Source organism: Eublepharis macularius, chromosome 6, assembly GCF_028583425.1.
Source record: "Eublepharis macularius isolate TG4126 chromosome 6, MPM_Emac_v1.0, whole genome shotgun sequence".
NCBI classification, from domain to species: domain Eukaryota; kingdom Metazoa; phylum Chordata; class Lepidosauria; order Squamata; family Eublepharidae; genus Eublepharis; species Eublepharis macularius.
The window spans coordinates 35,253,298-35,270,895 of NC_072795.1; the positions used below are offsets into that span (position 1 = coordinate 35,253,298).

Sequence of the window (17,598 nt, forward strand, 5' to 3'; positions counted from 1 at the left end):
AACAAACCCTCTGAGGAGCAATCTCTTAGGATTTATTCAAATGATTCATTCCTTGACAAAGAAAATTAAGCATGTCCCAAACCTGAAGGAGTCGCTGCTGTCGAATTTGTTGTTGTCTCTGTCTCAGCTGTTCCTGAGGCATCTGAACTGAGTTAAGGTTTGGGTGGGAGGCTGTGGCTGGTATAGCATCAAGTGCTCCTCCGACTAAGGGGTTTTGCTGCAAAGGCTGGTGACTCAGTCTGCAAGAAATGAATTAATGATACATTATTCACAGCTGGGGAAATAAATGAAAATATGCAAGCTTAATTTTTGAGGTTTCTGCACTAAAATCCAAGCAGGATCACAGCAACTGATTGAAAAATTAGTAAATGTGGCTGGCAATAATAAATACAAACAAACAAATCTTCCTTTCTGTGCTAAACTATGTAGGCTTCATTACTACAACATTTTGGTTTTGATCTTTTCAGTATACAAAACAGCATAATAGAAAAGTTAATAGTTCAAATCAAATGTTTATATAAAGGCAAACAAACTGGCCATAGGGCCACCTCCAGTTAGTCATCATTCACTTATTCTACTTTGTTCAGGGGGACTTTGCTGTCACTTTTAGTATGATCTGAACCAACCAGATACTCAAATGAAGCTATGCATGTATGAAGGCTTCTTTATGTCACTTCTCATAAATGGCATGAGGAACTGCAGTGCAAATATATATTCAACTGCTAGGGTTATACACATGGAACCCTGTACAAAAACTAAAATCCCCCCATCCTGCTGTTGAAGAGGGGAAGAAAGCTACAATCCCTGCACACACCCATACCCCTTACCCAACAAAAAGGTCAGATATATATGCTTTATTACAGCAGGACAAGAGGCTGGTTGCAGATATTATTGTGCAAGATAGGATCTAGCCATTAGCACTGCTTCTTGAACAGCTGTAACAAGAACAGTAAAATATAGGTATGATGTATTTTCAAATTGACCCAGTGGACTAATATTGTAATCCATAGGATGGTCTTCAGTAATAATCTTTAATCAAGTTGACCATTCTGAGATTAATATCAAATAAAAAATGATAGAAAGAGCATTCAACACCATTCAATGGTCCTTGTGACAAATTCTGTGAGTTATGGCATTGTTGTTCCATTGGCTTCATTACGTTATTTTGCTATCTGCCTAAGAAATAGAATATTTCCATGAGCACAGAAATGTAACATCTGGAACATAAAAACAGCCAAGACTGGTCCCATGTCTGGTCCCTATTACCTCGGAGATGCTTTCAAGGAGATATGGAAACTTTATCTGCAGGCATTTAATATGTAATACAATTTCAGAGAGGTTCACCGTAGAGTCAAATGTTTAGAAACATTATGGGTTGGATTCTCCAGTAAGTGAGGAGTTTTGTTCTGTTGGAGGACGAGGATTCCACTCTAGAGTACAACTTCTGATTTAGAGAAAGGGAGTTGGAAGAACCAACCCTTTGTTGACAAAAGGTCACAAACATGTACTCTGTTAAACTCATTATATCAACTGACCCATTATATCAACTGAATTAATATATTTCATTAGCAGAAGTTCAGGGACTTAAGAAAAAGCATGCTGTAATATCAGTCACAAATCCAGCTGACATTAATGGAAGTTGTAGAAAAGCAGTTTTTAGCCGATTGCATTCTAGAAGGACTGGGAGAGTGAAGATATGGGATACCCTGGATTTTTCAAAAGCACATAAGTCGTTGCCTGTCTCCTTAAATCTGGCCAAAAAGGTGATGTCTGACTGGGAATAGTAAGGAATTGTGAGCACCAGCAAATATAACAAGGCATATTATCATGGTCTGGCGCTACTGGAATGATCCCCATGCTCATGTGCTCCTTCCTATTTCTCACACTCAATTAACAACTTCCGCTTCAGCATAAACCATTGGCTTGGGTCCAACAGGGTATTTCCATGGATGGAACAATCTCGGCCTATGGACTTTCTACCCTCCCTGCACAGGCTACCATGAAAGAAGGAAATGCTTCAAGCCATAGTTCAGTATTATATTCATACTGTAAAATATAGTTTGTTCTTGCCTTGCACACCAGGGTACACAATCCTAATTCCAAGAGAAAGTGCAATCCACAACTTGGCAGTAATGAGAGACTGCTGTTTGTGTGAGAGTTGAAATAGTTAACATGGCAACAGTTCTCAGAGGCATGCTTTTTAAAGCTATCTTTCAAAAAGGTGCAGAAATCAAGCCAGAAATATTCCTGACATACAAGAAAGTTGAAGTGCCTCACCGCTGATTGCCTGTTAAAGGCTGAAGATAGGCAGTCCCTTGCTGTTGGATGTATCCACTTGGCTGCTGTTGTATCTGCCTGAGCCTTTCCATTAAAGCTGGATTCGAATGAGCTGCTTGATATGCCCTGGGATTGTAGGTAGGTGAAAGAACTATACCCCCAGCCTGCTGTGGTTGCAATGACATCTGAGTACTATACATCGTATAGCCGTGAGGAATGGTCTGCATGTAAGAGAGCCCAAGATAGAAGTTGTTTCAATATCTATGCTTTTTAAAAAAGTAATTCTTTTAATAAAAGCAAGATGACAGAAGGAATGAATGATCTTTAAGTTTTTAAACTGCACTTTTATTCCAAAACACCAGCCAAATACAAAAAAAAAAATGAAGATGAAAATCCCCATATTTTAAATTGGGTGTTTACGTTTCTTTAAGGCTGCCAGTTGAATGTAATAAAGAAAACCAGGCTCAACTGGCAGTCATAAAGACATCAGTTTCTTGCCAGAGTTTTTATTCATTAATCAGGCGCAACATTTATGGGCTTTAGACAAATACTACTTTTTTCAGAGCAGAAAAGGCTGGCCCACAAAGAAGTAATGGTAATTTATAAGCAGCTGATTCTGGGACAAACTAGATGCTCAGGTTCCTCGGACCCAAACTGGGTTCCTTGCGGGGATTGGCTTTCAAAAAATAAAAGAGCCTAAAATGGGTTCAAAATGCCACAACAGGGAAAGGAAAGATTCCTGCCTGAAGCACATATACAGAATACTCCACTTGGAACAGCAAAAATGAGGAAATAACTCCCCCTAGCACTGTTTCAGCTTGAGGAGACGGAAGGAACCCTTCATCACCCAGCAGTGGCATTCCAAGACTGTCTGAGCTCTCCTTTATTTTTTAAAAGCCATTCTCCACAGCTGATGTATGGCTTTGGGGAAACAAGACCCAACTCTTTAAAAATCTGAACAACTATCTTGGCATTCTGTAGCTCTAAAAAGTATAGCTTAGTTCATGGAGGCCTGCACATACAGGATAATCTCCATGATTGCATCAACACTGTGAGCCACCACATGTGTACAAAATACAGCTTTCATGTAGAGGTGTTGATTCACAAAAATTAACACATCAGTGTGGTCAGTGCCTATCTATAAGCTCAGCAATGGCTATGAGTTCCCCTGTGAAGGTCACCATCAGCTGTGAACTAGTCAATTAATAAATTATATTGTATTTTTACTTGCACTGTTGTAATCCTCCTTGGATCTCAATGAGAAAGGCGAACTATGAATGAATGAATGAATGAATGAATGAATGAATGAATGAATGAATGAATGAATGAATGAATGAATGAATGAATGAATGAAATTTTACTGATAATAGGATTTTGGAATTCTTGAGAGTATTCACTTTTAAACCTCTGAACTAGTTACCAGTTGTAAGGCATTCCAGGAATGAAGCTGAGTTTTCAACATCAGCTTCTCCCAATCCCATATGGAATCAATCTTTAAGAAGAGTTCTGTACCTGCGTCTGTTGTATCCCTGGGTACTGTGGAAGCTGAGAAGACGACCGGACTTGCTGAGCAAAAAGAGCAGCCTGATCAATTGCTGGACCCTGAAAAACCATTTTAAAATGAAATTACTACTACATATTCTAAATAAAAACCCTACAAGGAGATGGGAATAAACAGTTCAGCTAGTTGCGAGATTTTTAAAATAAGATCTAGGAAGAAATGTTTGAAAGCTTCCAAAAAAATTATGCAAGAGTATGGCATTGCTATGTGCTGAGGAATTAAGAATTAGATGTGGTGGAACAGTAGCTGTGTTACATTCTACCCTAAACTTTACTTCCTACATACATTTTTGCACTAGTATGCATGGTTCTTTGGAACTTAAAACTTGTCCTCAAGTGCTTACAATATAAAATTTGATGTAAGGGAGACAACAAAGGAACGTGAAGGTGAGATAACACATTGGAAAGAAAACACATTGATTGCAGTTACAGGTTTGTAGACTGTAAGAAACAGAAAAGGGGTGGACCAAAGGTTTCATGGACATTTTATGGAAGGACTTAAAGAAAATAAAAAAGTGTCATTCTCAGATGTTCTGGGAGAAAGTTCTAAGAATATGATCACAACTCCAATGCAAAGGAAACGGCAACACATTTCCAGAGTCTATCTTTGCATGATCATATTGGAAGGAAAGGAGAAAGAACAGCCCCATTGCACCTGCTACTCCTGAATTTTGAAGTACTTTGCTGTCTCTGTACTGCCATGAACAAGTAGCAGCAGTAGGAAGTGCAGATGTATCCTTAAAATAAAATAAAAATAGGACATTGTCCTGTTTCAAGCCTTAAGTACAAAACAGGATTTACTCTTTCACTGATTGTCTTTCAGTAGCAATGTACCACTCTAAGAGCCAAAACACACGAGAAGAAATACCTAGGTTCAGCACGTGTTTTCTTACCTCAAGGTTTGCCGGGATCTGTAGGCGTCCTGGAAGCTTAAAGTTTAGCATTTACAGAGCAGCAGGAAGGGAAATACAGGCACCTGTATTTCCCTTCCCCTTCCTGCTGCTCTGTAAATGCTAAACTTGTTCTCTTACCTCAAGGTTTGTTGGGAAGTGTAGGTGTCTTGGCAGCTTAAAGTTTAGCATTTACAGAGCAGCAGGAAGGGGAAGGGAAATACAGGCGCCTGTATTTCCCTTCCTGCTGCTCTGTAAATGCTAAACTTTAAGCTTCCAGGACGCCTACAGATCCCGGCAAACCTTGAGGTAAGAGAACACGTGCTGAACCTAGGTATTTCTTCTCGTGTGTTTTGGCTCTAAGAAATCACATCACAATTTAGGAACCAGTTTGGTGTAGTGGTTAAGAGCACGGGACTCTAATCTGGAGAGCCGGGTTTGATTCCCCACTCCTCCATGAAGCCAGCTGGGTGACCTTGGGCGAGTCACAGTTCTCTGGAGCTCTCTCAGCCCCACCCACCTCACAGGGTGATTGTTGTGGGGGTAATAATAACACTTTGTAAACCGCTCTGAGTGGGCATTAAGTTGTCCTGAAGAGCGGTATATAAATCGAATGTTATTATTATTGAATGTTATTAGGTGTCTTGTAATACCTCTAAACTAGTTTGAGAACCATTCCACTACCTGTCTCATTTTTTATCTCACCCTCATTCCAAGGAGCAAAAAGCAGCTTATTTTTTTTCTTTCTCTACTTTATCCTCACAACTTTAAGTTAGGTTTAAAGAGGGTGATTGGCACAAGATCACTTGATGAACTTCATAGCTAAGTGATGGTTTGAATCCGAGACTTCTAGTATCAACACTTTAGCCACTTCTCCTCACAGTTTCACTTACATTGGCAAATAACCTTAGAAAGAGAGACAGGCCACATTCCAATAGAACTACTACTATTTCAAACTTATTTATAGCCAGGGATCATTTCATAGAAAAAGAGCTGGAGGAACATATTAGCATAACTCATTAGCATATGCCACACCCCTTGCCATCACGAGAAGTGTGTCATTAGCATAACTGATTTGCATATGCCACACACCGTTGACATCACCTATCCTGGTTGTTTTGGACCCAATCTTGGCCATTCAGGGCCGAAATTGGGCCCAAAATGGCAAAAGGGGGCTGAAAATAGCCAAAAAGGGGCCCAAAATGGTCAGGATTGGGCCACTGCTGAGCGGGAGAGTGATCCACCACCCGTCAGGGGCCCAATCCAGGCCATTTCGGCCCCAATCTAGGCTGAAACGGGCCCAAAATGGCCAAGAGTCAGATGGGCAGGGCCACCTGACATGTGACCTCTTTGGGGAACTGCCGGAACTGCGTTCCTGTGCATTCCCCTTCGAAATGAGCCCTGTTTATAGCTAATCGTTTGTTTGATACAGCCTATGCAGAATGTGGAAGTAGCAGAGTTCCTTCCTGAAAAGCTCACAGATCATTCAATGGAAAACAGGCTAAGGGAAAGGAGGAGATTAAGAGATTGGAAATTGAATGGTGGTGTAAAGTTAAGTCTTAACCTGGTTTGTGCACTGCACGAAGTGTTGAAAAAGAATCTGAAAGAAAGGCTAAGTGATTCAGATGAACAGAAGGGAGACTCTTTTCAGGCCAAAGGAGTTGCACAAGAGAAGTAACAGAGTTGGAAAGGTCTAAATGAGACAAAGTAATATAGAAGCTGGACAATGTTTGGTTCAGCTGGACATTTGGTTCAAGAAGTGAGCAGCACTCTTGCCCATAATCTAGAACATTTATTTGAAATAAATGAGTTCACAAGAACATGCAAGCCCTCCTCAAATCGCAATAAAATAAAAAATGGTTTTGAAATGTTTTGATGATTTGCATGTAATGACAAACTATGATTCTCCGTTACATTTGAAGCAAGCCAAAACATGGCATGTTAAGAAGCATTGTAAAGACTTTTTGCCAGGTTGTTGGTGGTCAGAATTAAGCCATACAGATGGGGCACAATTAGCCCAAGCCAGCTTCATTGACAAACTCTAGGAACAGTTTTCAACTTTTGCAAAGCCACAGCTTAGAAATTTAAATAATGATGGTATCTGAATTTTATTCATGATGGTGTGTCTAGCTGCAAACATCTTCAGATGAGTCCAGAACCTTCTTTCTAAATTGGATAATCACACAACAATAGCTAAGTGACACAAGAAATGCAGACTCCCAGACTGAGCTGGGGGGATCAGTTTGGGCCGCACAGGAGGAGGGCATGATGCAGGGCAGCCAGCATTAGGGACGGTGCGGGCTTTCAACAGCCTCAATGGGAGCAGAGCCCATGCAGTCCAGGTTCAAATGCCTGGGCCAGCCAATCAAATCAGGCTGGCCCAGGCAGCAAGGGGCAGGGAAGAGAGCTAAGGACCTGGAAGGCGGACTTGCTGCGTAGGTCCGCTGCCCCTTCTTAAGAGGAAGGCAGCCCCTGCCCCTCAAAAGTTGGCTCGTGCCAGTATCCCACCTAGCCCTCCCTTTCATCACAACTTTGGAGAGAGCAGGCAGTGTGGGCATTGGGCACTGATCTGTTTGGGAGAAAATAGGGCCTGTGAGCTCTGTTTTCTCATTATGGGGATCCCCTTAAAGGGTCTGGGGAGAGGGGCATGGCAGGTGCATGCCCAGATTGGGGGCTGTCAGGTCCACCTCACTCCGAGGCAGCAGGGGATCCACATGGGTGCACACCCAGGTGGTATCCCTCTAAGTGTCATCCCATGGTTTCCCCCCCCCTTAGCAGGAGTCTGAAGGGGGTGTGACAGTCATCGGCTGGCAGGTGGATCAGCACCCTATGCAGCACCAATGCTCTGCGAGCTGTAATCAATAAAGTTGTGGCCTATTTTAACTCCATCATGGTTGTCTGGTGTATTTTGTCGCCTTGCCTCCTAGCTCTCCTCCCACTCTTGGCCTGCAACAATCAGAACTGGTCAAAAGTGACTTTATTTCTAGACAAATTTAAAATACCAGACTTATATTCAATGTCACATCTGCTGTCTCTTTGATATGAGAACAGGATTTTACAAAAATTGCAGTAAAATTAAAAGAGGAAATGGAGACAACAGGATGAGAGTGGAGTTTAAAGGAAATCATCCACCTATATGCAACAATTTAAACATTCTTTATTCTAACTTGACCTCTGCCATAGTTTTCTGGAGGAGACAATGAATTAAATTAGTACAGTCTCCAAAATTTAAGGGAAAATGGCTAGGAAAGGCCTTGCCTGGGCTTGCTGTCTTAGAAGACGCTGTTGTTGCTGCTGCTGTTGTAGCAGTTTCATCTGGAGTAGCTGCTGCTGCTGAGAAGCGATTGCATGAATAGATGGTGGTTGCATCATGGTGCCGGAACGCCGTTGTAGCATGTTGGACAGAACTTGTTTTGTGTTGCTTGGGACGATAGGGCCAGTTGGATCCAATCTGGCACCACCTAAGAACACAAAATATTACATATATGCTAAGTTTTTGAAGAACTCCATCGGATTGTCACCTGCGTCACAACCAGGGCTTTTTTTCTGGGAAAAGAGTTGGTGGAACTCAGTGGGTTGCCCTTGGACATCAGGGGACGGGGCCACCAGCCATGTGACCATTTTCAAGAGGTTCCAGAACTCCATTCCCCCGTGTTCCCCCTGAAAAAAAGCCCTGGTCACAACTGAAAGTCCACATGTAGCAAACTAAATGTCAAGAGATACATTGTTTCAAGAAAAACAATAGCTAGTCCTCAACTAATATGTGGTGGTGGAAAGTGTTGTCATGTTGCAGGCAATTTATGGTGACCCTGTAGGGTTTTTGAGGTCAGAGACGTTCAGAGGTGGTTTGCCATTGCCTGCCTCTGCATAACAACCGTAGACTCCCTTGAAGGTCTCCCATCCACATACAAATCAGGACCAACCCTCCTTAGTTTCCAAGAACTGATGAGATCGTTTTTTTAAAAAATGTGCCTAATACATCAAACATTATAGCAACATCAGCTGATAACAGCTGTTAACTAGCACAGCATATGGCAATACCCATATAGCAAACGCATATCCACACACCTAAAATGGTTCTATATAATAATGTATAGATCTACTGTGATAACTCATTGGGGCAAAAGCATACACATCTTTCAAATGTTGTGGCTTCAGGCTCACACTTCTTTGCAAGAGGGAAAAAAATTATTTCTTTTGTAAATCTGCATTGTGGCTGGGCTTGCCAGCCCCCTGCCCAGGGCATGGGATCCCCCACTCCCAACTGCTAAGAACACAGCCCTGCTCGCCTGGCTGACAGGGAGGATGGCACAGGGGAGCTGTGGGTTGCAGAGAAGCTAGAGTCATTAAAAATCACCTCTTTGGGGGCAATTTTTAACAAATCTGTCTTCAGCACAACCTGTAGCTCCTCCATCGTGCCAAAAAATAATGACAATTTCTGGTGTGATGGGGGATTGTGGATGCACATGGGAGGTAAGTGCCCCACTGCCTCCCTGCTCCTCAGGTCCCTGCCCCTCCTGATTTGAGCCCTGGGGGCCCTGGCAAGCCTAACTGTAGCCCAAGGACAGATTAAACCGATTTCAGATTATGTAGAGTATAATTCTTCACTCTGAAATGTATTATTCATTTCTCCTCCCAAATGCTAATGTTCATAGCTAATCTCTATTTATAGTCAAGGTCATGTAAATGTGAACATCTAACACACAACTGGTTTTGGACAAATGAAATGTATTCTTTCCTATTTTGCTTTAAAAGTAGTAAAATAAATAAAGGCATTGTTTTAGTTGGTTTAATTATTGCACACATTATTTGATTCTGTCTTAAAGACTTCTGAAAGAAATACAGATTTCTTTATATGGAACTTCAAATGTATTATGCATCAAGAAAGAACATTAAATATTCGTGTGTTTCTCCAGGGAGCAAGAAGTTACCCTCTATAAAACAAAAGTCTTGCTCTGCTGCCCTCTAGAGTATACGAAATAGCTTTTTAAAATTTACTGATGTTATCTGAAAAAATCCTTAGGGAAAAAAGGAGACTCCCCCCTCCCTTACATGCTGATAGAAGCCAAATGCCCAGTAATGCTACCTGTGCCTTATTATTGGAACCTTTTTGTAGCAGTCAAATAAAACAATCTGGATTTGACCAATTTTTGAATATCATTTAGTGCAACAATGTATCAAACAAATAAATGTTGTTTTTAATTTTGATTTGTGCATTCCATATTACTGCCTTTTGAAAAGAGCAAAAGAATGAGCAAAAGTGAGAACTTTGCTTCTGCATTTAAAAAAGCAAGCAAATGTCTTGTACCCTCTTATGAAACCCAGACATACCTGATGGAAGAGGCTGGTTCTGAACAAAGAAACCAGTCTGTTGTGGTTGCCCCATAACATTATAGCCCCACAAGGCTGACTGTGGATGGTGCATCATCTGAGAAGAAACTGGTGAATAATTGGGAGGCACTCTATATATGTTGTTCTGTAGGTAATCCTTAGGCAAAGTAGGAAAAATTAAATGTTACTGACGTTCAGACCCTAGTACCTCATAAATAATGCCAATTTTCCTACTGAATTATTTAAGGCTTTACAGCCATTCCCATTGTGGTTTACTACACTGTTAAAAAATAGATTCCGTCACAGACTTCGCAAAAGCAAAACCAAGGATCAGACTGTTGCATAGCGTTTCACTTTTATCATTTAATCTGTGTACAGCGGCACAATGTTATTAATGTGTATCTGAAGCATATCTGAACCATTGGTATGAGCACACATCATCAGACATTGGGCAAGTGTAATAATTCACCTCCTGGATTTCTTTTTGAGGACAGGAAAATTCCTGAAGGTGGATATTAATGCAGTGTCCAACAACATGTGGATCCAGTCACTCCTGTATATGATGACTGGCACGTTACATTTCTACATTATCCCAGGACAACTGATAATCCCCAGAGGCCCCAGACACAGATTTTCTCTGGGTATCACCTCACACTACATTTGGGTCCTCTTCCAGTGAGAAGAATATATACACATACACACAAGCCCACAATATGCTTCATTTGAATGTGTGTTGTGTTACTATCTCCCAGCAACATCTAGATTGTTGTCATGGTCACATCTGTGGGAACAAGTCAATTAACATTAGAATCTAAGCCAATTTGATCTGATTAGTTTCTTTAATAGCCTTCAAGTACTGATTGACCCTTGAGAACTGCAGATATTTGAAAAGTCACAAGAATAAATTGGGGAATAGAATTGGTGGGCACTTTTTCACAAAAATGCTGAATTTTAGTACTTTGGGAGAGGGAGGAAAATTTTCTGTGTCCACTTTCTCTATCTTGTGAATAATTTTATAAACCTTTATCATGTTCCCCCGGACAATCTATTTTCTAAATTAAAAAGTCCCAGACTCTTCAATCTTTCCTCTTAGGAGAGATAATTCAACACCTTAATCATTGCCCACTTCTGTTCTTTTTCCACCTCTGCAATGTCCTTTTTGAGATGCAGTGACCACAGCTACACACATTATTCCAAAGGAGGCTGCATCATAGATCAGGAACACTGGAAAAACAATGTCATGCTTACTATCTTGTTAAAGATAAAAGTTCAGCTAAGTGGTTTTTCAAAAGAAAGGAAGTGTCTGTTCCTGACTTGCTAGGATATTGTTCTCCAAGTGTTTCCTACCAAACAACATATCATGATTTCTCCTCAAAATGTTACATAGAAAGGCAACGTATTACTATACATTTCCCAACATTTTATTCCAGATCATCACACTAGGGTTAATTGATCTAACCTGTCAGATGCACCAATGATTTTCCAACTTAAACTTGTGCAATTGTGCAAGGTCTAAAGCAGGTTCTCTACATTCACAAAGGTATTTTTGAAATTACAGCAGAGTTAGGGTATATAACAAAGTCTCCCCCCCCCCCAGTTTCATGCTATATGTTCTAATCACTCACATCAGTTTTGGAACTCGATTTTGTTTTTCTTTTCCTTCCTTTCACTTTCTTCTCTTCATCTGTAGATTGTTTTCCCTGATCTGACAGCTCTGCTGATTTTCTGTCTGGTTCCTGAGATGCAGGAGTTGTAGGCTCTTCCTCTTCCTCGTCTTCTTCAGGAGGAAGAGGTAAAGGCTCGAGGTAGTAGCTTCGCGGCTTGGGTTTAGGATGAGTGTGGTAAAGAAGAAGATGTTGCTGCTCCTCATATTTTATTATTTTCCTGTCAATGCGGACAGTACCAAACCAAGACCAGGAGAGTGGAGCAGGATTTTTATTACCCTCAAACAAATCCCAGGGGGATACTTTCTGCTTAGTTGAAACCTGAAGCCCCTGTTACAAAGTTTAAAATTTTGAATGAAAATCATGATATTTTTACCAACAGAAAAAACTGTAGCACAATACAATATAGCATCACATAAACAGAATCTTCATTATTAAAAGACTTATCCTGACTACATATTAAACAGGCAAATAAGAGTTTAGCAGTATTAGAAGGCCAGCCTATTGACACTATACTATTCCAGATGTTTTAAAGCATGCACATCTCCATATATGATGACACTGTTCATGACACACAGTCAGAGGGGTTGCCATTAGGGATGCTGCAGATATCTCAGTGAATATGTTCAGCATTGAAATTCAGCTTGCTTGACACTCCTAATCAGACCTTGAGCTGATTAGGAATATATTCAGATTGCATCAAGTATCAAAAATAGCTGCAAACAGGTTGGAAGCCAACTCAGCTAATCAGGGGATCTGCTGGGAGTCAATTTTTGATCCACCACCACCCTCCCCTTCAGCAAAACAGCTACACAGTAAAGTTGCAAAAGAGAGACAAGGTGGGTAGACTGAAACAGTGCCTTAGATCTCTACATTTCAAAATAGACAGGAGAAAGAGCTCCTTTCACATCTGGTTTCCAAGCTGGACAGGAACAGAAGCAATGCTTCTGAGCTTCCCATTGCAAAAGGGAAGAGAAAGAGTTCATTTCTCTACAGCCAACCTGACAGCTTGGAGTGGGGAGAAGAGAAAGGAAACGAGCTGGGCTGCTGATTGGCCCTCTCCTACTAAATTTGCTGCTTCTCAGCAGCTCTGGAAAACAGGATGAGAGATCAAAAGAGCCTGACCAGCTGGGAGTTGGTTCCTGATCCATTCCCCACTCCACCTCACCACACACAAATTTTCTGGGTACAGAGCAAAATTTCTATAGCAGAAGATCAGAACCTGACTCACAGCTGATCCCTCATCAGCTAAGAGTTGGCTTCTGATGGCTGCAAATAGCCTGTTCTTCCAAATAGACACAAAAAGGTACAGAACATCCCGTCAATTAACTGCCTGGCCACTACTGGATAATGGGAAGTGAGACTAATTGGCAGGTGTGTTCAAGCATCCCTAGTACCCAGCTGAACTTTCAAAATACAAAGATATATTTCCATTCAAACAACCTCCACAAAGTACCTAGCATTTGTTTAATTTAACCAACACAATGCTATGATCTAATTTCTTATATTAAAAACTAAATCATAACAGTGTTGACCTAAAGCCAGAATCAGAATAAGGTAACTCAGGTGGTTGTTCTAATGTGCTAAATATAGAACAGAAGCTCCCAAAATCCATTAACTACTGCATAATATTCCAGCAAATAAACCACACAAGTTTTTCTGAGTTCCCTGTTCCTTGGGTTAGATCCTGAAGATCCATTACACTAACTAGTGCTGTTTCTCTCCAGCAGAAGCAGCTTTTTTGCATCAGTGGAAGGCTTGTTCCAATGGAGGAAAAGTACCGATGCTAGCAGAAAAGATCTGCACTTTGCTTATACTCATTCTTTGCTTTGTTACAGCTGTTTTAGTCCTTTGTAAATATCAAGCAAAATGTCAAAATGCTGTAGAAAAAGGTACTAAGAAAGTTTAACTTTAAAAAAAAATTAGTGTTATTGCTAAAGTTTCTCACACTAAAATCCACCCCAGGAGTCATTAATATCTCAGATTTCTTTTTAAAAGAATGATTACAATCATATTATTGAAATATGCATGGTAGAAGTTGACCAACTGTGTCAATACTTTCTGAACACTTGTCCCCTAGTTCTTTCTACAAGGAACAAAAAAGAAGTTAAAATGTTAAATATATACATAGAAATTTCACAATCCTAAAGCAGCCAAGTTTCAGATGAATCACTTCCTTGTATTTTTACTAATTTTATTCAAGACTTTGGTTGAAGAAAGACCATGTCATTGTTCCTTTGTTCTACTAGCCGTGTAATCCTAAAATGAGATACTTCAGTCTAAGCCCATTGAACTCGATGGGTTTAGACAGGAGTAAGTTTTCTTAGGATTGCACTGTAAGAGCAAAAGCTCCAAAGAGAACTAGTTTAGGAACAATAATACGTTCTTAAAAAATTGTTATGTCCTGATGACAGGTTTAAAAAATACTCACCTTGTATAAATAAATGTAATTAATTAAATGGAACTGATTAAAGGGCTACCAAGTGTGCATGAGAAAGCTGGTACGTAAATGATATCATAAAGATAAATGATTATTCTTGCCTGTTTTTTATCTATGGAGTCAAAGCCAGCAATTTTGTTCCCCTTGGTATCAATCAGTGATCCCATAGGCTCACAAGCAATAATGTCACACATCTGTTTGGGCAAGGGTAGAAGTTGACGAACTTTGTCAATACTTTCTGAACACTTGTCCCCTAGTTCTTTCTACAAGGAACAAAAAAGAAGTTAAAATGTTAAATATATACATAGAAATTTCACAATCCTAAAGCAGCCAAGTTTCAGATGAATCACTTCCTTGTATTTCTACTAATTTTATTCAAGACTTTAAGCATGGTCTTTGCTGCACCTTAAAAGTGCTTTATAAGCTGTTTTCCTCTTGTGTTGAAATAAAACCTAACTATAGAAATCTGCATTAAATGCTGAGTTAGAATTCTGGAAGGAAAAAACAAACAGAAGAACAATTGCTCATTGGGACTGGCAGTTTATTGATCCTAATTCATTGTCCCCAAACCAGAGAACCATGGAACCAACACAGAATGGATACAGCCCCAAGTGGGCACGCGACCCTACATGGCAACTCCTATGAACAATCCCTACTTATGAGTACAACCTTTTTCTACTCCCCACAGAGTAGCCTTTTCCACACACAGCAGATATATAGAAGTACAAGCTTACTCCTAAATACAAAACTGTATTTCAATGGATTTAGAATAATTTCTCGGACTGTCTGTTCCAAGCATTCTTGGTTGTTGCTCCCACCTGGGAGAATGGCCTGACTGAGGAGTTCAGGAAGCTCCTACATTTATATTGTTCTACAGAATGTGTAAAATGGAATTATTCTGGAGGTCATTTTTATAAGTGAATAATGTTGTAATTGACCTGACCTGGATTGCCCAGGCAAGCTCGATCTCATCAGCTCTTGGAAGCTAAGCAGGATCAGCCTTGGTTAGTAATTGGATGGGAGACCTTCAGTGAAGACCAGGGTTGCAGAGGCAGCAAAGAAAAACCACCTCTGTTAGTCTCTTGTCATGAAAACCCCACCAGGGGTCGCCATAAGTCACTTATGACTTGACAGCACTCTCCACCACCACTAAGGTTGTAATTAATGTCTGTGAAACTTTCAGCAGTCTGCATAGTGTGTATTACATTTCTTTTATTGCATTGTTCTATAATTTTGTAATCCCTCTTTATTATATTGTTCATTATATGTAATATAATGTTTTTCTGCATTGTTCTTCAGTCTTGTAATCTTCCGTTACTGGCTGTTTCCACACAAGGAGGCCCACAGCATGTCCCCCGCTTTATTTGAGAGCTTCCACGTGGCACTATGCTCTTGCCAAACACAGCTTCTGAGGCAAAGAAAAGCCTTCTTAAATGAGAAACCGCATGTTGGCTCCAGGGAGAGCCTTCGTGTGAAAGCTCTGCATGCAGCCATTCAGAAGGGGGCGAAGCTGAATGGTAACACTCAGCTCTGGCACACACTCTCCTTTTAGCCTTTTAAGGGGCTTTTTTTTCTTTAACAACTGAGCCACATCCCAGCTGCAGCTCAGCTGTTGGGGAGCAGCTGGACTGTGAGGAAATTTCACATCTGGTTGCACTTGATAAGCAGAAAAGGGGTAGGGAGGGGGGCATAAGTGAGTGGCATGAGGCTGGGGCATGCGGATGCTGTCCCTGAAAACCTCCATCTTGTTGGCTGCTATTTCCACAATGGGGCATCTTTTCTTACCCTTGTGTGAGTGCAGCCTCTGTACTATAATGTGTTTTATACATGGGTCTCTAATTTTGCTGGTGGCATTTACTACATTGTTCTTGCTGCATTGATTCTATTATTTACATTATTTATAGTCCATCTTTCTCACTGGGACTCAAGATGATTACATAGTGCAAGTCAATATAATATGAGATACAAAAACAAGAACAACTCATACAATGCTGAAACAAAGCAATTAAAACACGGTATGTTAAATGACACAGAAATTACCTAGTATGAGCATATTTACAACAGATAGACAGTACAGTCTTTTAGTAGTAATCTACCTTGAGTCTCATCATGAAAGTCTGACTATAAATGAGAAACAGTATGCTCAGAACACTTTTAAAAATCTTTCTTATATCTATGCTCTATTCTATACCCTCTGGTTCAGCACAAATCAACACTGCTGACTGCCTTAGCCAAGGTTGAGACAGGGAGCTGGTCATAGGCTCATGTACCAGTGTGGATGGTGGGAAAGTTGTGGTAAAAATACTTACATGAATGTGCTCCCATTCCTTCTTCTCCACATGCATGCCCCCCCATCTCAATTATGGTTATCAAATGGCACATTGTCTACTGAGCCTTTACATATTATATTTGTGCATGCTTCCCTTGTTTCTTTATCTTTAACTGCTTTTTCTTCACAACAAAATTGGAAGAATTATAAAGTGGCTTTAAAACTCAGTTTAATAGAAAGAGATTTCAGAAATCAGATATGAAACTTACTTTCAGCTTTTTCACCAAATTCATGTACGCTCTTTTGTTCTCTTCAGATCCAACTTGGGATGCATTTGATAGGTCAGACGCTAAAGTTCCATTGATCAAAACACTCAGCATGTCTAGTACAGTTGTAAATAATTCACTAAGGGGATTTTTTAAAAAAAGCATAGATGCAGAGGAGTTAGCCGTGTTAGTCTGTGGTAGCAAAATCAAAAAGAGTCCAGTAGCACCTTTAAGACTAACCAATAAAATTAACCAATAAAATTGGTTAGTCTTAAAGGTGCTACTGGACTCTTTTTGATTGAAAAAAGCAGCATTACATCATGATGAGAAACACTGATTCTTCCAGTTAACCAAATGTTTTATTATTATTCTCTCAATTGTAATATTATCTATTTCTTAGCCTGGGTTGTGTGAATTTCTCAAATGAAAATGGTGAAAACGTAACCCTCTCCACTTTATGGTACTTTCCATAGGTTCTTAAACCTGAGGTCTGTGTGACCTTCTTTGTTGATTTGTCTTGCTCCATTTGGGGATAGGAGTAAGTCACTATCTTTCTAGTCATGTTGGTCCCCTTGGATGTGTTTGATAAGATCTTTCCCCCTGGACTTAGAAAAGTTCTCCTACATCAGAGCTTTGAAATCTCTTTTTGAAAAGAATACTACAAACTGCACATGGCCAAAATATTTCAAGATACATTTGTCCAAATCACAGCAGCCATGCACATATGATGCATGCTACTGTTCAACAGGCTTGCCAGGGCTCCCGCTATGGTGGAAGGTTTCCTACCTACAAGCCCCATTGCCTGTTGCTGCTGTGAACAGTGGTGGGAGAAAAATAAAATAAAAAACAGTAACATCACTGACATCTCTATGTCACTTCCACATTAACCTCAGATGCCACA

At 40.3% G+C, this 17,598-nt stretch overlaps 1 protein-coding gene across 1 annotated transcript in view; it reads right to left on the reverse strand.

Moving 5' to 3' along the window:
- Positions 1 to 17,598, reverse strand: part of MED12L (mediator complex subunit 12L) — a 283,186-nt gene that overhangs the window by 39,067 nt on the left and 226,521 nt on the right. The window contains exons 34-41 of the mRNA XM_054983836.1: positions 16,701 to 16,836; positions 14,264 to 14,425; positions 11,684 to 12,052; positions 10,059 to 10,215; positions 7,973 to 8,188; positions 3,790 to 3,884; positions 2,278 to 2,498; positions 83 to 239 (exon numbers count right to left, since the gene is read on the reverse strand). Of these exons, the coding sequence (XP_054839811.1) occupies positions 83 to 239; positions 2,278 to 2,498; positions 3,790 to 3,884; positions 7,973 to 8,188; positions 10,059 to 10,215; positions 11,684 to 12,052; positions 14,264 to 14,425; positions 16,701 to 16,836 (1,513 nt within the window). The remainder of the gene's footprint in view (positions 1 to 82; positions 240 to 2,277; positions 2,499 to 3,789; positions 3,885 to 7,972; positions 8,189 to 10,058; positions 10,216 to 11,683; positions 12,053 to 14,263; positions 14,426 to 16,700; positions 16,837 to 17,598) is intronic.